The sequence below is a fragment of the Hyposmocoma kahamanoa genome, unplaced genomic scaffold, assembly GCF_003589595.1.
Source record: "Hyposmocoma kahamanoa isolate Upper Pololo Valley unplaced genomic scaffold, ASM358959v1 87, whole genome shotgun sequence".
Taxonomy (NCBI): domain Eukaryota; kingdom Metazoa; phylum Arthropoda; class Insecta; order Lepidoptera; family Cosmopterigidae; genus Hyposmocoma; species Hyposmocoma kahamanoa.
Window position 1 is genome coordinate 8,588,971 of NW_020654422.1, and position 27,647 is coordinate 8,616,617.

Consider the following 27,647-nt stretch of genomic DNA (forward strand, 5'->3'; position numbering starts at 1 on the left):
TTTTTTAAATGATAAAAATTTATTTTTAAACCATTTGCGTCAAAGTACAATAAATAAGTCTTTAATTGAACAGCATGTATAATACAATGTACACGTGTTTGTTCTTACAGAACCATAATTTATTATAAGTTGATGCTTATTTGTGTATGCCAATAAAACTTACCGCTAAAAGCAAGAGCACAGTCAAATTTTAGTACTCTACAAGCCAGGAGATATTAAAAATAACTATTTTAATAATAATAATATAATAATGATGGGAGTCTCAATCAATAAAATTTTCGTGTTTGAGTTTCATGGAATAAAATCAGTACGGAAAACATTGAAGTAGATAGGGGCATTTACCATGCACAATTGCTTTATTGTGCATGCTAAGTGCCCCTATTTATCTCATATGGAGTTTCTGTTTTATAAAAAAAACTCATCAACGTACACGTAATATATGCATTAAATGTAATGGTACCATTAAATTCATATATTTAACTACCGGCCTCACTTGTTTCAAATGTTGAAGAGCAAGATTCATAAGTAAAACCCATCGAGGACATGTACAAAGGTAAGGAGTGCCTAAACCGCAAATATCAAACTACACTATAATAGTACCTATATAAAATATTACAAACCAAAATGAAAATTAATTTTATGGTTTATTTAACAATATACTTATATTTTGCACTGGATAGGTATAAAGTAAGATATAAATATGTTTTCTATTTATCAAATCGTTGGAACTATAGTAATAAATTAAAACTTAACATGAAAGTTATGTACGTATGTAAAACATTCGATACCACTCAAGGTGAATTTACATCAGAACCGTACCTAACGCAAAATTGTCAATGAAACCCAACAATAGATTGGTAAATAATAAAGTTTATTAATAAAATCTGCATTGCTTTTAACAATATTAGTAACATTATTTTCATATAATAAGGCAATTTTCCTTAAAGATTAGGCAACGACAAAATTCTCGTGAGCGTAATAAATAACATGCAACAATTATTGTAAGAGATCGCATTTTTCTAGCAAAATAGAAAAACGAACCGTTGTATTATGAATAACAAATAAAAAAAATATATAAAGTTGGTTAGTCCTAAACGCGACTGCACATTATTATAAGCTGTAACAATTAAAGAATATATTATACGCCTTTTTATTGAGCGTAGTTTCTGCAAGGGTTTCAAAAATATTACTTAGTACCCACGTCACGTGACGTCACTACAGTAGCAGTACGTGAAATGGTAGTAGAGGCATTCGCTGTCTTCGCTGACGATCCCATCTTTCTAACAGTTGTAGTCGTTGTGGTTTTAGAAATACCCCCATTGGGAAGATGCTGCACTTCGGTACCAGTATGAACTTCTTCAGCAGCAGCTTGTGTTTTTTCGTGAGCACTTGCTTTCTTTAGGTTTGTCTGGGTGCTCTGTTGAAATCCTTCTCGTTGAACTATCTCGCTAGTATTTTCTTCAGAGCGAGTTGCTCCTCTCACACCCTGTGCTGTAGTTCGAATGACTCCATTTCCCACAGGGACTATTTCACTACTTTGGAATTTTTCCGTAAAGGAGTCTCCTTTATCAATGGTGTATGAGCCTCGGCGAATTGGTTTTTCTGGAATCCAAACCAACTCTTGAGTCAACGTTTCTTGAACCTGGTCTGGCGTTGAACTTCTGATTTCAGTGTCTCGTATTTGTGTAACATGCGCGTGGGTAGTTTGCATTAGCGCAGAATCGTTTGTCAATTTTACATTTTTCTGAACTTGCAATTCGCGATTTTCAACGGCGCCGCCATTTTGAACAGCATTTTGTCTATCATTTTGAATACGTTGGATTAATGTGGAATCGGCCAACTCATCAATTTTTTCCTGAATTTGTACATCGCTGTTTTCAACATTGTCGCTATGTAGTACAACAATATATTTGCCCTTTTTGTGAGTTTGATTAACATCAGTTTGTAAAATTTCTTTATTGCGTGATACATCTTGCGTAGTATTACTAAGTATCTTCTTAATTTTTTCCTTCTCGTCAGGCCGATAAGGTTCAATGGGTTTTAGTTGTCCCAACAAAGGAGAGTGTTTTATCCCAAACGTGATTTGTGGTGTTTTATTTAACTGTACCTACAAATTTTAAACAATTTTTAATGAAAATGTACAGTGCCTTGTAATTTTCAACAATTCTATTGAAACAGACTTGAGTCAAGGAAGTCAGAGAATATTGCACCTTTGGTTCAAATGCGATTAATAAGGACTAACATTAAATTAATATTCATTCAGGAACATCCTCGATTACAATTTACCTTTTCCGGTGAATAGGTGCCAGGCGCGGGCACTCGCACGCGATCGTCGACTGGCACTTTGTGCCGTCCTGATATAGTGTATACGGGTGTGTCTAACACAGACGGGATGCGGTACGAATTTGGAGCTGAAATTATTTTTTTTTATTACGGTACAGAAGTAGGAAAGCATATTTCATATCTTTTAATTATTAATAAATTATAATAATACCTGGTGTATCACCATATTTGTCCGTGTGAATTTTTATCCCAAATGTGTACGAAGGCGAGTATGTCAGGACAAACTTGTTTCCCTTCTCAGGACTATAGGCACCTGGAGCTGGTACTTTAAGGCGCTCATCGATTGGTTCTTTGTGTCTACCAGAAATCGTGTACAAAGGTGTCTTCACAGGAATAGGGATATTATAAGAGTTTGGCGCTGTAAGAGACAATGAAAATAATCAATACGAATAATTAAAATATACAGGGAATCCCACGGTTATGTGACACGAAATAGTTTAAAGATTGTAAATAGAATATTTTACTTCATGGAGACTTATTTCATTTTTTTAAATACGTGGTACTTATTCAAAGACTTAATAATTGCTTGCCTGATTGTACAGGAAGGTGTTCTACTAAATGAAGATACTGTGTTACTTAAAAGTAATAAATCCATAATAGACCTTTGCAAACGGCATCATAAAAATATAACATGTTTTTTTTTCACATTTGATCGGTTCGATACTTAGATGAAGCAAGCAATTTTTTAAGTCTTTGAATTCAGTACTTTTCAAATTAAAATATATATTATGTCATTATCTCCATGAAGCTAAAAATCCTATTAATAGTACCTATTTCAACTACTTTCTTTCTCTGTATTCTATAGCCGTGGGATGCCCTGTATAACTAAAAAAAGGGATTTTAGAAAAAGTATACATAAAACTTACCAGGACTATCAGAAACTTTTAAAGCATTTGTTTTGATTCTAAAAGTGTATTGAGGAGCATTCTGCATCAATACTTTATCCGCTTTATCAGGACTATAGCTGTTGGGCGCTGGGACGCTGTCTGATTTATGTGGATTTGTTTTTATTCTAAACGAATATCTCGGTGCACTGTCTAACAAAATCTTATCAGCCTTTTGAGGGTCATAAGCAGTTGGTCCAGGTGTATCAGGAACTTTATCATTACTAATTTTTGGTCGGAATGTGTAAGCAGGGGATGTTTCGTGAAGAATTTTATCAGCTTTTTCTGGACAGTATGTATTTGGTGCCGGATTGTTTGAAATTTTTTCCGCTGGCCCCTTAACACCAAAGCTGTACTTAGGAACTCCGTCTAACATATAATCATATTTACTAGGATCATACGCATTAGGCGCTGGATTGTCGACAGGTTTATGAAGCGGTTCCTTAGTTCGGAATGTATAGGCCGGAGAGCTTTCATGCAATATTGTATCGGCTTTATCAGGACAATAAGTGTTGGGGGCCGGTGTATCAATTACTTTTGCAAGCGGGCCTTTACCAGAAATTGTATATTTTGGTGAATTGTGAGGTAAGTTAGGATCATAAGCACTTGGACCAGGTGTATCGGATGGCTTATCGCATAGCCCTTTACCCGCTATAGTGAACTTGGGTGTACCATCGAGTAAGCGTGGATCATAAGTATTTGGAGCTGGAACATCGGAAACTTTTTCGTCTATCCCTTTACCAGATATAGTATATCGTGGGGAACTGCTAGGCAAATGAGGTTCATAGTGATTAGGTCCAGGAGTATCTGATGGTTTGCCATCAGGACCTCTGCCTAATATGGTATATTTTGGAGTATTATCAGGCAGATGAGGATCATAAGCGTTAGGAGCTGGTACATCAGAGGGTTTATCAGATGAACCTTTACCTGCAATCGTGATCTTAGGTGATCCGGTTAATAAATGAGGATTGTAAGCATTAGGTCCAGGAGTGTCGGATGGTTTCTCATTAGGACCTCTACCATACAAACTATATTTTGGTGTGCCATCTAACAAATGAGGGTCATATACGTTCGGACCAGGCACATCATTCTGTTCGCCGACAGGTATTTTCGATCTAAACGTATACGATGGAGAAGATTCGTGTAATAATTTATCAGCTTTATCTGGGTTGTAAGCATTCGGTGCTGGTGTGTCGTAAATTTTTGTTAGTAGGCCTTTTCCAGTAATAGTATATTTAGGAGCGCCATCTAGCATATGCATGGATTTTTCGGGTGCATATACGTTAGGGGCTGGAGTGACATCTATTTTATGCATTTGATCTTTTGATCTGAATGTATATGCTGGCGAAGAGTCATGCAACAATTTATCAGCTTTTTCTGGACAATAATTATTAGGGGCTGGTGTGTTCTCTATCTTGCCAGTAGCACCTTTGCCGCTGATGGTAAATTTCGGAGAACTATCTAACAAGTGCATTGATCTTTCAGGAGCGTATACATTTGGAGCTGGAGATTCACTTCTTACTACGGATTGCTCTTTGATCCTGAAGGAATAAGCTGGTGAATGTTCATGTAGTACCTTGTCAGCTTTCTCAGGATTGTAGCTGTTTGGCGCTGGCGTATCTGGTAACTTAATGTGTCCTATCTTACCAGACATAGTAAATTTAGGCCCACCATTTAGCATATGAATTGATCTCTCAGGAGCGTATATATTCGGAGCGGGCGTTTGTTCAACCTTCTCCACAATTTCTTTTGAGCGTATTGTATAAGCCGGCGAGCTTTCGTGCAAAATTTTATCTGCCTTTTGAGGATTATAATAATTAGGACCAGGTGTTACCTCCAACTTTTCAGCAACACCTTTTCCCGCAAGTGTGTATTTAGGGCCGCTCTTAAGAGAATGTATAGCTTTTTCAGGAGAATAGACATTTGGGGCAGGTGCGTCATGTACCTTAACGATTTCAGTCTTAGTTCTAAATGAAAACGCCGGTGACTTCGCTCTTAGAAATTTATCTGCCTTTTCGGGACAGTAGGCGTTAGGTGCAGGAACTTGATCGCCTCCAACAGTTTTAGATTTAGTCACAGCAATTGAATGATGGGGTGATTTCTCCCGTCGCACTATATCGACCTGAAACGAGAAAAGTAAAACTAAAAAGTAAGTAAAAGTTATTCATCGTCAAATAAATAGGATTCAAACAACAAAGCGGAACAATAGTCTAATTACGAACTACTTCTCACTACTTGCTTATATGTATATTTAATTTAATTTAAATATTGACACATAATACTTCTACGAACACATTCGTTTAGAACAGATAGAACTACGCTTAATAAAAATCCAAATATTAGAAAGTGTTTGAAAGTAGGTACCTTTTAATCTCTAAAAGGCGAATAGGAACGGAGACTTGGCAGCATGCAAAAATATTAGACACAAAATATAAATTTAAATAAATTGCTCTCATCCACGAAAGCCATCTAGTTTGATAAATAGCAATAATCTATTTCTAAAACAGTATTTAATATGATTTTTTTTACATTGGAAGTTACGGTTAATACCAGTGCCATTAAATTATTAAATTTTACGCAAAACATTTGAGTCGGCAATTCGGCGGTTTTATTGTCTTTTGCACTGAAGAAGACTGTTAGACAGAGATCCCTTCAGGTGCAGGGAAGTGCGAGCTCAAGCTTGCAAACGGCGAATGTCGAATCCCGAACGTATGCGCAGGCGCCCACGGCAAATTCACGCAAACCTGTCGCATGTACCCGTTCAGGTTAGTATCAAACATAAAATATCAGTTTTAAACATTGACTTACAAATAAATGGACGACGGGTCTAATACAAAAACCACGAAAAAAATGTCCCAAGTCAACCTATTCGAAATTTAAATTGTAATGTCATCGCAGTATCGCGCTGTCAGTAGAACAAATGAAGACTAAAGCGGAGATAGCGCTCTGTATACGATTTTAGCGCCTTACAAGTGCGGACACTTTTTAGCGCGGACCCTACGTCCATATAATTGTAAGTCAATGGTTTTAAAGGATCATATTTTGTGAGGGAAGAAATAAGCAGATTAAAAATAACATTAAACTGGTGAATCTGATTGATGAAAATGTAATAACAAACACGTTTAACAAAAAATATACACATCAACAGTGTCTAGAGATCAAGCACGTTTCTAATAACACAACCTCTTAAACAATATTACTTTAACCTCAAATAGACTTTTCGTACCATAACGCGATTACAGTAAGCTTATTGTAATGTAAAAACTATGATATTTTATTGGCAGATTTGTGACTATTCATTCACTCAGTTCGTACTATGACGCGACTTTAACATTAAAGTAATATTGGTCATAAGTCAAATTTAGCGATCTTAAAATAGTTACATGAATGCAATGGAAACAATATTATTTTCAGTTTTATAGTCTTAATATTCGTTTGTAATGATTAAAAGTTAAGTTGTACTTATTTATTTACATATATCTCTTCAATATTTTGTTTATTTTTTATTTAATATCACATAGAAAATTTATTCTCGTTAAATAAAAATACGCCATGTTTATTTCATAAAAATTATGACAGCGCCATCTATATGCTCCTTGGTGAAACTAGCAGGTGACACTAGACTATAGTTCCGAATTCACAACGTTAACTGTCAAGACTCAGCTTGTTTTATTTATTTTTCTTCATGAAAATACGGATAATTATTGAAAAACGTAATTTTAATAGATTTTATTATTACATACGTTTCTTTTTTTAACAGTCAATATTCTCTGAATGTAAATAACATTAAGTACTTAAACATTATACTACGATAAGACGATTCGGAACATCAAAAAAGAAAGAGATGGCATTATATAGTTCACATAGCGTTATCTCTTTCCTACTTGTAGTAAGGAATAGACAATATTGGGAAATCATTCGTTCTTTCAATCATTTTTGCAATAATACTTTACATGGTTGACAGGTTCGTCATGGTACGAATTTGAGTAATATTATAATAAGCTTACTTTAAAGTTACATTGAAATAACATTGTTTTTGGAAAGGTTGTGGTAGGACACCAGGGCTTCTAATACTTTTTTTTAACACCAATGGTTTTTTCTCTTTTTATAATTTTAAAAAATAAAAAACGAAATATATAATAAATTACGTAGACTAAAGTAAGAAACTTTAATAGAGTCATCAAATATTCAAAAAAATACCTTGATCCCTAGACACTTTTGACGTGTGTATTCGTCAAAAATAGTGATTCTCCATATGTACAAAGAGAGCAACGTTGTGTTTTTCACAACATTTTTTTATTCGTGTTCTGTACAGTATTCCGTACTAATGACAAGAACATTTACTTTAAGCAGCCACCTCTATGACGTTTTTTTTCCAATTTAGATATTTAATTAGCCGCCATTCTTGCTGAATATGTACAATTTTTCAGATTTGAAAAAGGATTTCAAACGTAGAAATACTTTAGCCTCTAGGACTTAAAAATCTGCTTTAGAGTACATAAAACATATAGGTATGATGATAAAAAAAATCGTTTTGTTAAACTTGTTTGTCATACGTACGATCATCAGCTAGATATAATCGAATCTTTTTGCTGTACGACGTAGATATTCATAATGAAATATGAGTGATTACATTAAAGTCTACCTTTTCAGGACAGTAGACGCCTGGTCCTGGCACGGCTGCAGTCGGAGGTTTGTATTCTCTTCTAGGAGCCATAGTATAAGCTGGAGGTTTTTTCGTGGACACTATTAAAGCCTTCTCAGGGGTATAAGTTCCTGGACCCGGTATAAGTGATTTGTTTTCCAACGTTTTTCCTCGCCCCGTAATGCTGTAAGCTGGTGCAGCGCGTTTACTTCCTTCTTTGGCTTCGCCGAGCAGAGGTGGCATAGAATATGCGTTCGGTGCTGGAATGTGATAATTACATTAATCATAAACGTTATAAGCGCAGCAAAAATTGATGTTAAAGAATAGGCAATATTTTACATTCATCGTGATAAGAACTGTCCTCGAACGACAAAATACCAATACAAGGAAAGCTTATAGGTAAGCGAAATGTTTTTGTTATTTGTTTAGAACTGGAAATATAATATAGGTTTTTATTGGAAAAAATCAAATTTTTACGGATGTAAATCGCGTTTTTCTTTACACAAACCACCAATAGTCCAGCGAAGACTTTTTACCTAATGTGACAGGTGTTACAGACAAGATCAAAAACGCGTGCGTCTACCAAGACTTTTCGTATGTATAGTTCAGAATAGGGTGGACTGCAATGTCTTAATACATCGAATATTTAAAAATAGACGAAATGACATCTTAAAAAAAATATTCTGCCAAATGACTACAGTGACAACGGCGCTCCGATTGGGCAGCCCGAATTCGAAACATCACATTACAGTTGGAAAAACAAATATCATTTACCATATTTATATTATTTACTTCATTATTATTACTCATTTTTACACGACTGAACAAACAAACGAGTGTAATGTTTTCATGAACTTTTTAGCTTACTTTTGTAAGGACTGCCCTGCACAGACACCACTGTAGTTTTTAAATTAGAAATTAAAAAAAAAGTCGATGTTAAATAATCGTGTAAAGGTCAAACGACATTTAACATTGTAAAATGGTAAAAAAACATGATATAAAAATTAAGTTAAAAAAAACCCCAACGCGGTCTCTTAAAAAGCACCTTTTTTCCTTAAGGCCCGATTCCTTAGGAAATCTTCAAAAATAATACAAAAATATGAAAGTTTTTTTTTCGGTACCTATATTTTAAATAACAACACTATATGCCCAAGTATGTTTTGTTCCTGTTTTAATTAAGCCCTGCCACCATTGACTTACAAATAAATGGACGACGGGTCTAATACAAAAACCACGAAAAAAATGTCCCAAGTCAACCTATTCGAAATTTAAATTGTTATGTCATCGCAGTATCGCGCTGTCCGTAGAACAAATGAAGACTAAAGTGTCGCGCTCTGTATACGATTTTAGCGCCTTACAAGTGCGGACACTTTTTAGCGCGGACCCGACGTCCATATAATTGTAAGTCAATGCCTGCCACTTATTCGAACTGGCCTGTTACAAGATGTCATCATCACCCATATTTCGTCCCACTGCCAAACACGGGTCTCTCCAATAAAATCCATAAACAGTCTGGACTCTTCGAGGAATTAGCATAGTCACCACACTTGCAAGGATAGATGATCGCAATAAGTTAGTTCGGAAAACATCCATGGAAAGAGATGGGGTGGTACTATTTCAGGACAGCACCACAAGGCCATAAGATGTTATAAAATGTGCTGTCAAACAAAAAGAATTTTCCAGAGCAATAAATTAAAAGACAACTATTATTTTTTATAGTGTTTTTACATTATTTTATTCTAGGTAATGAACGATTCTCTAGAAACTCTGTCATCTGTAAAACCATACCTAGAATTCTACAATCTACTACGTAACAGTTAGTATTACTTGTCCAAAATCTGTCATATTTATAAAATCGATACATTATACTCACGGCTTGACACTACGACGACGTTAGATGTACGGACAACGGCACACCAGACTACTTTGGTTCGAAAATCGCCTCCAGTTAAACGGAACAAGATATGTCAATGGGTAGCTTGATGTACTAGCGTGTGTACATTAGGTTTATTTTATCAGTTGCTTAAATAAATCATTATACAGTAATAATAATTTATTATACAGGCAAATATCGATACAAACAAAGCTTTTTTCAGTGCAACACTAGTAACGCGTGCTTGATTAATAGAATAAAATGACGTAATGGGAGTTGCACTAGGTGAAAGCAAGACGCATAGATACAGGTCAATTGTTTCGCTTCAAACGGACCAGTTTAATAATGGACGAGAATTGAAAACTGTATATTTAATATTTAATTACCGATGAAATGTTATTCCGTTTGTTTTGTATTTCGATGTCTTACTATTGTTCCCGCACCACCGAATAGAACAGCCTTCCATGATGTTAGAGTAATTATTAAAAATAGAATATTTTTGGAATATACTGAGACTTACGCGCGGGTCAGTTGTTGACGCTGTACTATTTCAGTGCAAACGAGAGTTTACATGTATAAGTCTCATTTGACTGATGTGTTACGGGGATGGATGGCCCCTTATTTCGTGTCTATGTGGTTATGTACTCGTGCATTATATTAGATATAACTAATGAGTTGACAACTTTACCATCTCAGTCAGCCGTGATCATTAGAACTGTAAAAAGCCCGAAACGTTGGTTTGATAAAAAAACAAATATACGCGATTTAGATCCGAAACAAAAGTTTCATTTTCTAATCGTCTAGGAATCGCGAAAACCTAAGAACTCGATAGATACCTATTTTTTAATAAAATTGTACGTAAGTGATAAATCAAATTCCAAATTTTGTATTTAAACTTAATCGACTTACAAGCAATGATCTACAATGATCGGTCGTTGTTAATTACAAATAAAAACGAAATCGTAAATCATAACAAAAATAAACCAACAAAATAGATTGCCGTTTTCACAAATCTACGAAACGAAAAATTGTTTAATGTATACGTATGACGCTCAAAAAATACATGACAAAATAACTACAAAGTTGGAAACTAGGATGACAACTAAATTAACTTTTGTCGGACTACAACATGCTGAAACAAAATTCTCGAAATCCACCTGGAGTACTCGCACCGGGCGCTGGTGGAGAGACTCGAATGCCAATGGAGAAGGCAGGCGCCACGTCCAGCGCGGCTCGAGAAGCCTTCGAAGCCTCGTAGTCGCAAGGCGCAGGGGTGATGGGGATACGTGGCGGGGGCCAACGCCCATGAAGTGATGCAGCTGGCCCAGACGCCCTCCCTAGCATGCCATTTTATGTTAGTATTATTAGTTTCAAAATTATAGGTACTAAATAGTACAGAAAAAAACAATCTGTTTACTCTTATCTACGTATATTCTACATTCCTCATCCTAGTCATAATCACAGAGCGCATCATAAACTGAATAATATTTTTAAAGTAAGTTTTTTAGTGCTCTTCGGTCATCCCTATTTTTTATTCATATCGCAGAGATTTAAAAAAATACTGTAATATAAAAATTTTACAAACATCTTCAGTGAACCTTACCTTAATTATAAAATCACAAAACAATAAAAAATGTTAAATAAAGAGGCACTAAATGCGGAAACGAAACTTTCATTGACACACTTCGAATATGGTTCGATTATTGCGTAGTGCATCGAGGTGGAAGACAGACTGAGCTTAAGCTGCCCTGTTTAACAATACTCAGGGTCTACCTACACAGCAATCGGCGGCTGACTCACCGCCGATCACCTTCGAACATACGCGACTTATTTGGCGACATCAACTGCAGCGGAGAAACGTGTGCGACCATTCATTCAATGCCATTGAAGCGTCTTAAGGGTACCGCGAAAATAATAGTCAGTAAATCTATAGCTTTAGAATTTTCATAATCGAATGACAATTACATTTGCGACCAATTGTATGAGTATATATGTTTAGTCGAAAAGACCGTCTCTACATGCTACGATGTCTCTCAGCGGCGAATACTTGACAGGTGAAGTCAAAAAACCAGCAAATTGCTGAGACTTTTATCGATTGATTTAAGCCTATATATTTTTATTTCAAAAAACTGTGGTACCTCACCTCTAAGTTTTTCGGAATTTATGTGCGAATTTTAGTTGAAATTTACCATGAGCTTTGCGGTGAAAGAAAACATCATGGTGAAATCGGGGCATCGAAGAAGGTTCACAAGCCTCGGAAAACCCCAACCCGCATTAGGCTAGCATGTCGGACTATGGCGTAAATCCCCGTCTAAGAGAAGACTCATGCGCATCAGTGCGACGCATAAAATGCATTGATGGTGATGAATTGTTTTAGTTTGTGTGTTGTATGTTTTGTATTTAAGTTTATATTTTAGTTATTTATATGTCATACGACAAATGGAACTACCACTGGCAATTCTTTATTTATCTATGACATTTTCATTCCAAATTAAAACGACAACCAAGTGTTAAAAGTTCTGTATGTTCTATCGTACACAAACGACACAAAAGTTTGGTCACAAATGAACAGAGTTGTTTCGATGTTGGCACGAAATGTGTAGCTATAAACCACTGTCAAAGAAACTAGGCTTCAGGAAGTTCACAAGTGAAAAGGTAAGCTGCATTGAATATTTATAGCCAGAGAAACACTGCAGACAACAAAATCGCATCGCTTATGTAAATAAGGACTGCAGTCATGACCCACTTAATGTGTCGCAGAATGAATCAGAAAATGCTGAAAAACAACTCTATACATGTCATTGCTGGAAACAAAATAATTACATACTTTCAGGCTACACTAACCTCCACTAAGGCTTTCATGCAATTTTTTTTTTCATTGACCGTTCGAGTTTTTCCCGTCATAACTGCATCGTGTGGACACAAATACCCCATTTTGATGCTATTGCCCACATCAAGTAATGTTATTCTAACAAGATATTAGAAGAACCGACTAGAAAAATAACAACAAAAAATACCCGATCTATATGGATACACACTGTAGGCGGTAGACTGTGTAATTGTCTGAGTGATTTTGCTGGTCTGCAGTACGTCTTAGGCAATTATCCAGTATAGGACAATAAAGATTAACCACCTACGATTCTATTAAATATCAAGTAAGGAACATTGCTCAGAGTTTCACAGCCATTCGCCGCCTGTCTGAATACGCTTTACTGATCCTCTGGAACTTGAATGGGTGCGCCATTGTTTACAGATCGTATCAAACATAATTGAATTAACTTGGCTTGGGCAATTATCAGCTCAAATTAAGCTTCAATTTATCTTACGAATTACATCATCGTTATCGTATAACTTATATGTAATTGTAATAATTGAACGGCATTGTTCTGGGAAAGTAAAACTTTTGGGAAGTTTTGTGTCCACGGAGAACAAACAAAGGAACATTTTGGCAGTATAGATGTTTCAATAGGGCGCTAATGATATTACTGGCGTAGGTAGACAATCTTACCCATTTTAGCGGTATAGATATAACTTAATGACACGCAAAGTGAAATGGCGAGAAATGACAATAAATGTTATGGTTCAATCTGTTTAATAATCGCCTACTTGTGTCACTTTTCTTTCAATATCAGTTTACCTTTACAAGTCATTCCTTCTGTATTGTAACTTGCAGGGCTCGGTCCTAGCTTAGTGCCAGGAGGGTCTAGCTTGTGGCCAAATGTGTATGAAGGTGCTCGGGGCTTACGGGATTCTGGAGGATGTTTACCTGAAACACATTTAAAACTGTATATTGATAAGCTATAGAATTATACTTTTAAAATGTAATTTGGAATGCGTTTTTCTTTTCACAAGGTCCGTTTTCGACTAGGAATTTCGACGTATAGAAAGCTCAAACATAAGATTCCAGAATAAATCGCAATGCTCTTCGGTATTACATTGATGTGTCTGAAAATGTAACGTGACGTGATCGACGTAGATAACCAATGATATTATAAATTTATTATAGCGAATCGCGAAAACGGCCGTTTTTACATACCACGGCTTGTTTTGGTGGATAAAAGTTTTGTAGCATTATCTTACTGCTTATTTTGATGGGAATGAGAATTGGACATACATGCACAATAGAAATTGATAGAACAGACTAAAATTATCCTTTCTGCCAGTGGGGAATGTACCAATGTCGAACTCAATTGTCCACCACGCACTGATAGAGCTCACCTTGAGCAGGGTCAATGTTTTCGCCCACGTTCTCACCAAATGGTACCCACTTACTGCCTCCTATACATAATAATGTCGAACCACACCACTTTTTATGGGGCACCAAAAATTTAATAAAGATAAATCACTGTGTCGGACAACGTTAATTTATAAAAGATTACGTACGGGTTACACTGGTTCTCTACATTAAATTGATATACTGTTTTGACGTTTGAAAGGTTAACACCTAATTTAGAAGACAAAAAATTACTAAAACGAAGTTTGTGGACCAAGCTAAGCAGTATGATGTCACGTTGTGTTGAGTATCAACAGAGCAAGGCCGATTGTTTGCAAAGAGACGATAATCCCGCGACTCGCGCGCAACCTCCGGCGGGTGATGTCAGCGAGCGAGAGATCACTTGCAATGCGCACTCGAAACTAACAAAATCACGCCCAGACTTATGTACAACACATAACAACATAACACGTTCTGTAGACAATAGCCTAAAGTAAAAACAAAATTTTCTATACAACATTTTATTTTAGTCAAGAGTTTCTGCGTATTTAGAATATGGACCGTACGTAGTTTTATACAAAAACAATGATAGTCATTAACAAAAACAACTTTCTTTGAATTAAATGCATAATTCTTTAAAATTTTAAATCGTAGGTATATACATGTAATGTATTTATATCTGCCAGATATACAACTTACCACTGCTGTGTTGACATTAAATAAAACTTAATATTATACTTTAATAAACAATATAGTTAGTACTTATACCAATACTTACTTACATATAAATATTGAAAGTGTCAACAGAAAACACCATGAACACTATACATTAATATTATAATTGGGTTTTCCAATATTCACACCACAGACACATTTTCACTTATTTATTTATTCAAGAGCACGTACGCAGTAGTCTTATTCATAAGTTGACCATGAAAAAAAAATTTGTTTGTCCTAATTCCATTTTAGTTGCCGAAGTCGAATGTGTCATCCAACATATCGACTATAAAAGAAATGAGTAAGATTTTATGTGATTTTTTTTCTATTTTTCTTTTAATAGCCCCGCATGAGGGAAACCCAGTATCGCGGGTGCCATAGACAAACACATAGACAACCACAAATTACACGCAAACTCACAAGGGAAATAAATGTAGGCCATACAAATATTTCTCCCGACTCGGGAATCTATCCCGGGACTTCTGTGTGGCAGTCCAACATGATAATCATTCGCCACGGAGTTAATTATTATCGTGAAATCATAAGGGCCATACATACATACATCTGGATGCTGTGTTTTGAGGAATGGTAAAAATATCCATAACATTTAGATGGGAAACATCTGATGGTGTCAACAGGCTACCCCAATTTAAATATGAAATCCTAGACTGTATGAATACGCCCTCGGTCTTATCAAGTTTTCCCTAGTTTAGAACCGTAGAAAGGCATCTACAATTTCTATGTTATTAGATTCTCTACAAATAAATTATCCTGTACCTATGAAAGAAGGCAACGCCACAACTGCAGGGCCCGGACTGGCGACCTCAGCGGCGATAGGACCACGGCGCTTGGTCGGAGTCCACGGATTCTGACGCACCAAGCCCATGTAACTAGTGGTGTTGTCTATACACGGATACTCCTTCTTTTTTCGACTCGTATTCTGGAATTCAGTTTTTAGTTAGCCGTCGTAATTCATCAGAATACAATACATATATTTTAATTTATATAGACCTATCTCCCTGTTGTACTGAAAGAAAACACTCACGCCCGAGAAGTAATTATTAAATATTTTATTCAAAAATCTTATACATTTTATATTGGTTCCACATTTTGAAAAAGATAGGAGTCAAAGTATTTCCTTTTTTTTTTACCCGACTCCACATACACGCAGGTATTCTCAAATGAGGTTTCATTACCTCTAACATGTACTTATTAAACCTTCTATGTATTATGTATGATTAGCAAATAAACACGTGTTTACCATTCCCGTAATGTCGCTACTATTACGTGATTGAACGTTGTTCATAGTTATTCACATTGGTTAATCACAAATTTGATCTTTTTACAAAAAAAATATTGTATATACTAGGTAAATATTTTCTAAAATCTAAGGTTATAATAAAATATTGTTAAATAACACGGCACTTGTTGTATTAATGTATGAAAAGAGTAAAAATATTAAAAAATTTAATGCGAAAAATCAAAAGTGACGTGGATTTTGCTTTTTTCGTTCATTTCTTAGGGTTAGGTCAGATGCATAGAGCAAAGAGAATATCAATCACGACAGTAAATAGAATAAAGGTAAGATACTTCTGCTCCATAATATTAAAATAAATTATAGTAATAGTAACAAAATTTAAAAACGAACTTATAATTTACTATTCATAACTAACTCAGAGCCATATAGATTCTTAAATTATCTTTTTTCAAATATTGTAGTTTTTTAATAAATATTTTTTAATATTTATCATGAATATATTTACTTCGATATATATGTATCTACCTTTGCACTTCCTATGATCTCATAGGAAGTGAAATTAAACAGTGCATGATAAACCTTTCTTAGTGACTTGATTTCTCGGAGTTTTACAAATTTTTATGCATTATAATATTTCTTTGTGTAATTAGAAATGTCAACATACGAATAAAAGGTCTATTGTAATGTATAATGCATTTATTTATGGACATTATTCAGTTAGATGTAATTTGAATATCTGAGATCATTGAGCATCTGCAAATATAACCAGGTACCTCAAAATTTAATTATTAATAGGAAAACGCTGCAACGGCCATCGCGATACTGTGTTGTAGGAGTACGTTTAAATCGGTACGTTTCATGCATCACACACGAGTACCGCATACTGCCGCGCGGCGAGGCGTTACGGCTGTGTCTTGTATGATCCCACTTACGTAATCGAGAATCTAAATTTGATCACCGAATTTATTCTTCAAAGGAAACAGCCGTGGTAGCCTAATGGATTGACCTACAGCCTCTCAAGCTGAGGCCGTGGCTTCGAATCCGGTCTCGCATCTGTGAGTGTCTCGGAATTTATATGCGAAATGTTTGAAATTTGCCACGAGCTTTTCGGTGCAGGGCAATATCGTGATGAAACCTGTACGTCGATGAAGTTTAACAACCCTGGGACAACGTGTGAAGTCTCCAACGCACATTGGGCCAGCGTGACGGACTATGGTTTAAACCCTCACCTGGTAGGAGACCCGTGCCCAACAGTGGGACAGATACTGTCAACTCAAAAAGCTAACTTGTTTGACTACATTTAACACGAAGAAAATCGGAACGAAGATCATATCTAAGATCATATCTTCAAGTTTATGTAAGTATATATAATTTATCTAGCTTTTAATATTAAGCTTGTACTTTCCGTTTTCATATAATGCAAAGTACTTATCGTTAACACTATTGCTTAAAATTTTATTCACTAAGCCCAGGTTGCACGTTCATGCCTTACTTACTAAATAAAACTCAAATTTTAATATTAAAACATACCTACTCTACTGTTACTAACATCTTAGTAGAAGTAGAGCTCCTTGTGAAAAAGTTCGTCCAGGGAAGTACTGCCACCTTACCTATTTCTGCCGCCAAGCTGTAATGAGAGCATTACTGCGTTCCGGTTTTGAAGGGTAAGAGTGCTGATGAAATTACAGGCAATTTATGCCTCAGGGTCGCAGTGGCAGTGCCCCTAGATAAGTTAGTAGTATAGTAGTAACTACGTAAGTAGGTAAGTTAAGTAAGACATTATAGAAAAGTTTTACTACATAGACCCGGCCGGGGAGCAAACATGGGACCTCAGAGGTGGCGACACCATGAAAACCGGTGTGCAAGTCACTCGACCACGGAGGTCGTCGTGTTGATAAATGGATATAAAGTGTTGTCCCAAGACTCGATAGAAACCGGAGGTCTACCACAAAATGCGAAATACAAAGCAACGATCATCGTTTTAGTTCGTATCGGACCGGAGGCTACCATGAAACGTGATTTGACATAACATTGGGGATAATGCAAATCCGCGTATGTACCCAGCATTGGTAAAAGGCGCGTATCTGTACTATACCAAATTTTACAAGAGAATGATTCAACGTCATTACTTTGTTATTTCAATGGCTACGACTTTCAATTTTACACAGTAAGCATTATTTTGTGTTGTCTACGGACTGATAACAATAGATTCCCGTAAATCGCGCTAATTTAGTTGGCACGACAGTTATGCGTATTTGGTTTGGCCACTAAGTTACCGAAATGAAAACTATAATCCAATGCCAGTTACGCGTCATTGCACTATCCCCGACGTTAAGTCCAGGGGGTCTACTCTCATTCTCCGTCCGACATCCGTCCGAATAAATAACTGTCAAATAAGTAATACTCGACCAAATTAAAAAAGACTAATAAAAGACTCCGAAACGTCAAATGACAGCTTTCATATCGAATTTTGACATTACTTTCATTGAAAAACTGACATTACGCCTGAGCTTCGTAGCTAACATAGTCACGTAGAATTGAATTTCGTGGTAGACTTCCTGACCTTTTATTACATCGAACCCCTTCCACGATGTTAGCATCGTTAAGAACACTTGGATTTTTACTCTTCCCTCGTAACGCCATTTACATTGACGATGTGATGTGGTTGACTATACCTACTGCCCTCATTGTTATAAGTAACGGATTTGCATTTCGCAACTTATTAATTAGTCTGACTTTGCTTAACAAAAACTGAAACGAAATAAGACATTACGAAACTGATTAGAGGTGGTTGTATATCTCGTTTCGCTGATATGTTAATAACTGAATTTCGCTAAGAATGTCGATTACGTTAGTTATGAAAAGGAGGGCAACATAGCGTAAATAAATCCACGAACCAAATCCTTTAATCTAATGTACGTCTTAGAGTTTCAAAGGTAACATAGATATATAGATACATAACTTTATCTATATTATTGTGCAGCGAAGCATATTACAGCAAAAATGGAGCGATTCAAACGTAAGCTGGAACACGACAACTAACTTAACACCAAACTGTTATTTAAAGTTTTGCGTATAAGTTTTATTTACTCGTGAACGATATGGCGTCATAGGTTTATTTCGGTCATTCCTGCTACATTGTTAGGACCTGTTATGCATGAGTAAAACCTAAAACGAATGATTCTCTCATCGCTAACCACATTATCTAACTTGTACAGTAGTATATTTTGTACAGTATTATTTTAATTAAAATCACTGTTGTGTAAATGCCATTACTACGCGCGGGGTAACTTTAGGAAGTAGGTAATTTATGTCAAATCAATCCAACCAGCAAATTCTATACAGTTTGACGATATCAAATCTTGCAAACATTAAAAATTGATATTTTCGTATTGTTATTTTCATGAGCTACCACATGTATTTCTACCACTTAATAACGGTCTATAAATCGCACAATTGGTGTATTAGGGTCACATCTGCAAAATGACAACTTTGACTATGACGACCTCAGTGGCCTAACGGCTTATATTATGTGGGCGCTGGATGAAGATTCGATTCCAGGTAGAACCAAATTTGGAAATGAACTTTTCTAAATTAATTCTGGTCTGTGTGTTCTGGGAAGTCCCCCGCAGTAGATTCCGTGCTCTGGTACTCATAGTACAGGGAATTCCCTAGTTTGAGACCAGGCAATTGGTGTGGTTGTTTGGCACATTATTATTATTATATTATTTAGGAGACAGGCTTAAGGACTCTACGAACGAAATTAGTCGTTGACTTTTTTATACTTCAATCTTTATTTAGTTATAAAATTTCTCATACATAGTTATCATTAGATATCAACTATGTATAGTTATCACTATACATTAAAATAAAGAAGGGTGTCCTATGATTTTTATGATTTTTATACAATCTATATACAAGGGCTTTCGGAATTTCTCTGTTAAATTAACGATACTGTTACAATAAATAGTTCAGGCAAAACACAACACAATTAATACAGTTCATTTATTATTTACATACTAATGGAAAATCAGTTTCAAATGGGGCTTATTTCGCGAAAGTTTTGCAGTATAAGTATATATTTCTTTACTCAACTCCTAATTATGATAATACTGTTCAATAAAATTAATGAAAAAACGAGATGTGTATGTCGCCACCAGAACTGGTGTCAGTCCTTTTATGGTGTAGTAGACCGTTTCGTAAAATCCAATGGATATCTGTAGAAAGTTGTTCTTCCTTTTATAAAGGCTGTACTTGTATATGTAATCGACGTGGATTGACACTAATAAACACAACTAAAATACATTGAACACTTATGCGATTACCCGATTAATAATAAATATAACTTTTTTATCAAAAAAAAACGACCTCATAAGTCTCAACTCGCGTATTGATTTTCGCTGTGTTTATTTTCATTGGAATAACTAACATCTACATATGTCCCAACTTTAAGTAGAATATTTTCTTCAAATTTGACTGAGACCACTACTAAGGTACTCCCGTTCCAACAAAAAAGAAACATCGAAATCGAATCACAAATGGTGGAGTAATCGCGTAACATACACAAAAATACGACGAATTGAGAACCGCCTCCTGTCTTGAAGTCGGATAAAAAAAAGATGTACTAATGTCACGTTTATATAAATAGTCTACTTATATACAACTATTAAACTATTTATTAAGAGATATTTGCCAGTAATATACTGTTAACGGGCTAATGGATTATCGAGCTAATCGAGTAGGTAATAAGTAGACTTGTCCTACGAGTATTAAATAGTAGGTGCAATTAGAACGTACAACCACAGCAAGTTGTATATCAAGTGACTGCAAAAATATCAGCAGAATAACTGCGAAAGACAACCCGATAGCAATGGCATTGATAATATGCCTTTGCGTCTAATGTTGCTCTGATTATTTCTCAAAAGTTTGACAGTTTGAGCTACAAAGATGGAATCAATGCCACCAGACAAGGTAGCCGACTGCACGAGTTATACTCTATCTGCGGCTGTATAGACACTATTACCACCGGTAGGTATTATAATTATATTTCAATCTTTCCCAATGTCTTACTTAAAACCTACTTTACCTACATACCAATTAAATACTACAACTTCATTTACAAGCTGACATTGTTGTTTGATGGATTTCAATATCGTGTTTTAGTAATACCGCTTTGGTTTAGAAGCAAACTAACCTCTGGTTCGAAGATCAGCTGATCGGTGGAGCCTACTCAGTAGATTTCTAACCCGATTATTCGCATCAATTTATCACTGCTAGTCCCAAATTGTGTAAAGTAGTTCTCCGACTAGAGACAAGTCGTCCTCTAAGCCACCAAAAGAATTCAAGACTCCAATTTATTGAAACAGCAATGAAAATTGGTACACCTATAAATAACAGTGACACGAGTAAACAATAGGACCATTATTGGCTTATTATTTCTCATGATGGCAGTATTCAAACCGCGATTCCTATTAGGTTATTCTTGATTATTCATTGATGCTCCGCCTCCGCCAGCCACCCACGCAGATACGCTCGGCAACACGTTAAAGTACAACAATCTGGGTGTGTACTTTATTGCTTTTACTAACGACGTAAGATTCGTTCAAAGTTCAATGGGAATATTGAGAACAAATTATTACCTATCGTAAAAGTATCGGAAATGCGCTTCACGCTTCGCTTCGGCTCGGACGGCTCGAATTCTGCGTGATGAGTGTGATTAGACCCTTACGGTAGGTATAAGGTTAAATTATGTGCAATCGTCAACTTCCGTAAAACTCGAATAGTTCCGAAGGTTAGACTTTAAATAATATTATGATAAAAGTACTGAAGAAATTTTATTTGCTAAAAAATTTTAAAAGAACATTGGCTATCGTCCTTGGAATGTTTGCCATGTTTCCCAAAAATAGAAGCACAAATTCTTGCTTATAAATTCAAGTAATTAATGCAATTGCTGAGTGTCTTGTAACTGTGACTATAATTGATCACCATAACAGTAAGAGCTGCAAAATACTAATGCTGGTTATGTATGAGTTTAATATTAGAGTGTGCACTTTTATTTATTTATCTATTGAAAGATACACCATCAACTTAACAAAAAAAAATCTTAGAAATAAATATAGATACGTTCACAATACAGGGTGCCAAGTCGCTACAGGTGTATTACACTAGGTGTATTGCACTAAAATTTAGAGTCAGCCAATGATATACAAAGAATATTCTAAAACAATAATAATAAAAAAACAATTGAAAAAGTAAAATTACAGCAATAATTGATTATAAAGTATTTAAGAATGAAACAATTGCTCGCACATACGAATGAATAAAGTGTTTAGTGTAGGAAATGAAACTATTTTTCCGGATTTAAATCGCGTATATTTGTTTTGACCATGTCAACCGTGACTATGGGACCTGTAAAGGGCCCGAAACGTCGGAACGTTTAAGTTGATGAAGGCCAATGCCTCTGGTGACGATATACCTTTATGCACCATCCTGTGCAGAGTTCCAATATCAGCATTTCGACGTCTGGTTTCAAGAGAACTCATTTTGAAATATTTTGGCCGAGTATTATATTCAGCATGGTAGGGACAATTGGGGTCTTTATATGCCAGAAAACGAGTAAAGTTACGTTGCAACCGTTCGATTCTTTCAGAATGAATTCTTTTATGTGGATTCCAGATCGGCGACGCATATTCCAAGGTACTAGGTATCAGAGTGTTGTACAAGGAGTGTATAGGAGACGTATTCCTAAAATCCTTGCAAGAGCATTTGACAAAACCTACCATCTTCCATGCCTTTAATATAATACCTTAAATATATTTAATGCCTTTAATATATTAATATAGTCTGTGAAATTTAACGTGCTATCAAACATAACTTCAAGGTCACGGACGCAAGAGTGCTCGGATAGACATTCACCGTCCACACTATATTCAGAGTGGACAAACATCTATCTAGTGAACTTAATGTGGAGGCATTTAGATGTATATAAATTCATCTCATTAAATTTATACCAATCGTGACTATAGTCACTTTTAATTCACTAGGGTGTTATCTATACCCAATATCTGAACGGTCAAGATTTTTAAGAAACAATGAATTCGAATTTCACGTTCAATTCAAGGCAATGCTCTAAATCTCCCTTTTGATCGTAAAAATAGATCAATCTTAAGCAGTAATTAGAAAGCAATTTAACCGATTTGAATTTAAAAGAAAAAATTAAAGTATGGCCGTTTTTAGCTGAAAGAATAAGTCAATTCAGTACCAGCTGGTGCAAGTCTCTGTCGTCGTGAAAAATGAATAAAATCCGATTTGGGCCATTGTTGGTTGCTACCCGTTCCATGTTCGTGAATCCAACTTTTTACCATAAAAGCCGTTCATATTAATAACCACAGGTATTCTTTGTCAGTAGCTTATTATGCATATTGCCAATGTTATTAGCGACATGTATAGAGTGTAGTTGTTATAATTACTGTGGCCCCAATCATAAATAGGTAAATATGGTTATTCGATACAAAGATAATTACTTATTAACATTTATTTATATACTACTTCGTTCAACGCCATGAACTCTAGAAGTTCTCAATTGTAAAGTAGTAATAGAAGTTACTCGTAATAAATGCATGTCTGTAACAACCAATGTCAGTTAAATATCTCGTAGATACGAGCTCAGCTTTGATAAAAATTGATATGGATAGTTTTTCGAACAGCCTATCTCAAAATCATCTAAAGCATTACGATGAAGGATTAAAAACTACTGAAACATTTTGTGAGAGCCATGTTGCCAAGTAATTATTTTAACCAATGCTAAGCAAGATTAATAAAATTTAGCAAATTCTGAATATGTATTATATACTGAAGTAATGATTTTGGGTTGTTGTGTTGTTGGGTTGGGCAAGTATTCATGAAAAACAAAAATATGTAGATGTATCTACACTATTATAGTACTCAGTGGCTAATGAATAAGATCAAAACCAAGCTAAAAACAATACCTCTATGCTGCTAGACTCGCTACACTAACAATAAACTCTTATGTATCTATGTGTTGTTTCAAAAAGAGATCGTATGCTGATAACCTGCGGACCCCACTGTACCGTCATCGGTTATTTAAGTGCCCAAGTGACGTATCCTCAATCAGAAAGGTGACTAGGTTGTCGTTGAGGCTATTTTGTATAAAAAAGAAATAAGTAGGGTTTTGTATGAGTAAACACAATCAAGATGCGAAAGTTTTCGCTACACCTTAACTGCAGTGGCAAATATTGGACTCTCTAATTTTGACGACCACCGTGGTCGAGTGTTTTGCACACCGGTTGTCATAGTATCGCCACCTCTGAAGTCCCGAGTTCGATTCCTGGCCGAGTCAATGAAGAAAAAAATAATTGCTGTATTATCTCGGGTATGGGTGTTTGTGGTACCATCGATGTTTCCGATTTCCATAACACAGTGCTTTAGCTACTTATGGATCAGATTTTATTCAGAGATTACTTTGGGATCAGAGATATATATGTGATGTTGTCTAATATATATTTATTTATTGGCAGTAATTCTATAGTCACCGCGATGTTGCGCCGCCAGTTAACTTGTTACCACTCTATAGCCGGGTAATCTTGGGTCTTGGGTGCACATAAAGTTGAGTACACATTTTGTTTATGTTTAATGTGATAATGTTAAGGTCATTAAAGGAATAAGCCGTAAATTGTGGTCTTCAATCTTGTCTATAGAGCGATTACTCAACGTCAATAATCGAATTTGCATGCGGAAGACAATATACAAACTGTGTTGTATGAACCAATCACTTGATAAAAAAATATGCTGTTATGGTAATTTTAGAATTTATCAGAAATGCATGAGCGCTCATTCGAGAAGCGAGCAGGTTACGGCTTTTTTTCTTATGTACAGAATATAAGCTAATACTGTTCAATTAATGTAGAACGTAAAAGTGCTAATTACTTACATGTACTTACTCGCGGACACGTAATACGAGCCACCTTGTATTTTTATTTTTAAAGAACTAGAATATAAAAATATTTCTATCATTGAAGGAAAGCTTTTTCCCAGTTATACAAATTCAAATTTTCGATAAGAACTTTTGGAAATTACGTTTAGTATACCAGTTTCAAATTTGCATAATAGTTTTTGATCAATCAAACATTGTTTCAGAGTATTTAGTACTCAAAATGAAAGGTATCTCGAATTATGTTCGTATACACAACATACGTAAGCTCAAAAATATCCAGTATGGTATCCCACATAAGATTTTTTTCATTAAGTAATTTCATTTATGACCTTTTCCTAGTGACGTACTTTTAAAATTAGGTGTTCCGGCCTTATGGACATTGAAATGATGTCTTACTTGAACTATGTTTACTTTCGATACGCAAGTATCAATTCTGCATTAAATGATTACTAATAAAAAGATAAAAAGCTATAATAAATATTATGCAGAACATAATTTTTAACACCCAGTAAGCTGAACATTAGTTTATGTTAATTGATTGTAGCAACTAGCTAAATAGTACCCGGCATTCGCAGACACATGTAAATGCGTAAGTAAATCATCCCTCCGCAATCATGTTAATGTCTGTTCTAACAGCTGCAAATGGTTCCTATGTGGGTAGAAATGCTACATTGTGGCACCCTACTTTAAAGTAAGTGGGTGCTTGTTGTATCATTCAATTACTCATTACTAGATTTTGATTTGTTTTCGTCTATACTCATTATACGTCCCACTGTCAGCAGTGCTCAGGTACGGGTCTCCTGTGCCGTGAAGTGCCAAAGTTGGCCACGCTGCTGGCTCAATGTTGGTTGGGGACTTCTCAAGTTTTAAAAGAGATAAGTTTAAAGAAATTGACATTCTTACACTGTCGCCACAGTACATTTATGCAATATAATTTACGTTAATGTAATGTAATTTTTTTATGAAAAATAGTGACAGATAACATTAATACGAGGAATAATAACATCAAAACCGATCCATAAATGCCACGTAACATAAATACAAAAAAAAAATGTCGAATTGGGAATCTCTACCGTTTTTAACGTCGGTTAAAAATAAACTAACTGGGCTTGACTTGGTCTTGATTCTGGTTGATATTCAAAATATGATATTCACAAGATTTAAAACTATAAACTATAGTGAAACCGACACTTTCTACTAAAAATTCCTAGCAGTCACCCATTTAGCTCTTGTGGGTTGCCTCGATCTATGGATATTTGAAATAACTATTGTAAATGGTAAATCTGTACAAATGTTTATTTACAAAGAGCAACCTCTAGTTTCTTTCTGCATTACGAATGAGCAGTAGAGTTTAATCAATATGATAATTTCAAGTATAATTTGTTTACCAATGAAATAAAGATTATCTGACTTTGACTTTCAAAGGTTGTATGAATTTTCTGCGACATGCAGATTTCATCACGATTTTTCTTCTACGTTAGCTAATACAAATACACATTATATCCTTAACTTAGAAATTAAATCATACAGTACATACCGCGACATGGATTCCAACCTTCACTCTACCTACGCATAATATACCTACGAATAACACACAAGTACTTTTTATTCTAACTTTTATGGTTACAATTAAAAGAACACAATCTAATTACCATTTATATTGTACCATGTTGTGAGTGTAAACTTAACGTAATTGTAAAGTTATGTTCATTGTCGTATATAGAAATGACAACATTCTACTATACTAAAAAGCATTTTGTGAGAAACTAAAATGAACGTGACGAAGCAATTACAGCCTCATTGAAAAATATATAAGTTATGTGCTTTGTTCAATATATTGTGTCCTAGATAATTACTTGTAAACTTGACTATTTATGATACCATTCTTGTTCAATTTTAAAGAAAATTTATCAAGGTCGATTTTTGAAAATGAACTTCAGTTGTCGAAACAAAAATGTTTGCTACAAACAACGATGAAAAAGCACTACAATTCTACAGTAAACGCATTGTAAATTATCTGATTAAAACGTTTTCATATCATATTAAACAAGTTCATTTGGAATAACAAAAAACGAAGTGCTCACTAAATGTAGAGTCCAAAAACAACTGAAACCCAAAATTCTATCTTTTCAATATTAATATTGAAAGAAATACAAAGTTGAAATATACATATAAAATGAAAATAGAAGTAAAGACTCACCTGCAGAAACTTCAAAGCCGCGTGGATAAAAGCGAGATACTAATTAGCCGAAAATTAGTAGGTATGAGATAAATTAGCGAACTCTTATCGTTGTTTATTTACATTATCTGTTAACAGTCGCGAAATTTCGATCAGCCGGGGCTGTCGTAGCGGTCGATCTTCGCTGTGCACTGCGGTCGAATGTGCTAGTACTAGCAACTAGCTATAGAACATTGGTTGTATAGTCACCGTGTGATGGCTGTGTAGCGCGACATCGCAGTCGCGTAGGCGCTTCCCGCCGAAACCGGTCGTCGTAGTTACAGCGTTAATGTCGTCATCGCGTGACTTCTTTTCCTACTTTGTACAGAGCGACCTTTATAAGGACAAACGCTTTCTTTTAACATTTATGGAGATGATTCAATAACATTTAAGTGTGAAAACGATCTTTTTTTATTAGCCATGCTGAATGGAATGGTAGCGAATTTTTGTAACCATAGCAAAATGAACTTTGTCTTGTAACGTCACATATAACGTACAAAGTACGTACGTAGTACGTAGTAGTACGTAAGTACATAGAATTCT

General features: G+C 35.3%; 1 protein-coding gene across 4 annotated transcripts; it reads right to left on the bottom strand.

Annotated features, from left to right (window-relative positions):
* Positions 1–866: 866 nt before the first annotated feature.
* LOC113235479 (extensin-2-like) lies at positions 867–27,256 on the bottom strand. Of its 4 annotated transcripts, none has more exons than XM_026471175.1 (9): positions 15,937–16,198; positions 15,453–15,615; positions 13,383–13,511; positions 10,903–11,082; positions 7,873–8,132; positions 3,210–5,349; positions 2,495–2,701; positions 2,287–2,411; positions 872–2,107 (listed from the first exon to the last, which is right to left on the bottom strand). In XM_026471175.1, the coding sequence occupies exons 1-9, from the start codon at positions 15,979–15,981 to the stop codon at positions 1,187–1,189; spliced, it is 4,170 nt and encodes a 1,389-aa protein (XP_026326960.1). In that variant the 5' UTR covers positions 15,982–16,198; the 3' UTR covers positions 872–1,186. The 4 variants fall into 4 exon arrangements, with proteins under 4 accessions (XP_026326964.1, XP_026326962.1, XP_026326960.1 ...); XM_026471176.1 differs by lacking the exon at positions 15,937–16,198 and adding an exon at positions 27,087–27,256 and having other exon boundaries at positions 873–2,107; XM_026471177.1 differs by lacking the exon at positions 10,903–11,082 and having other exon boundaries at positions 869–2,107; positions 15,937–16,204.
* Positions 27,257–27,647: the final 391 nt, after the last annotated feature.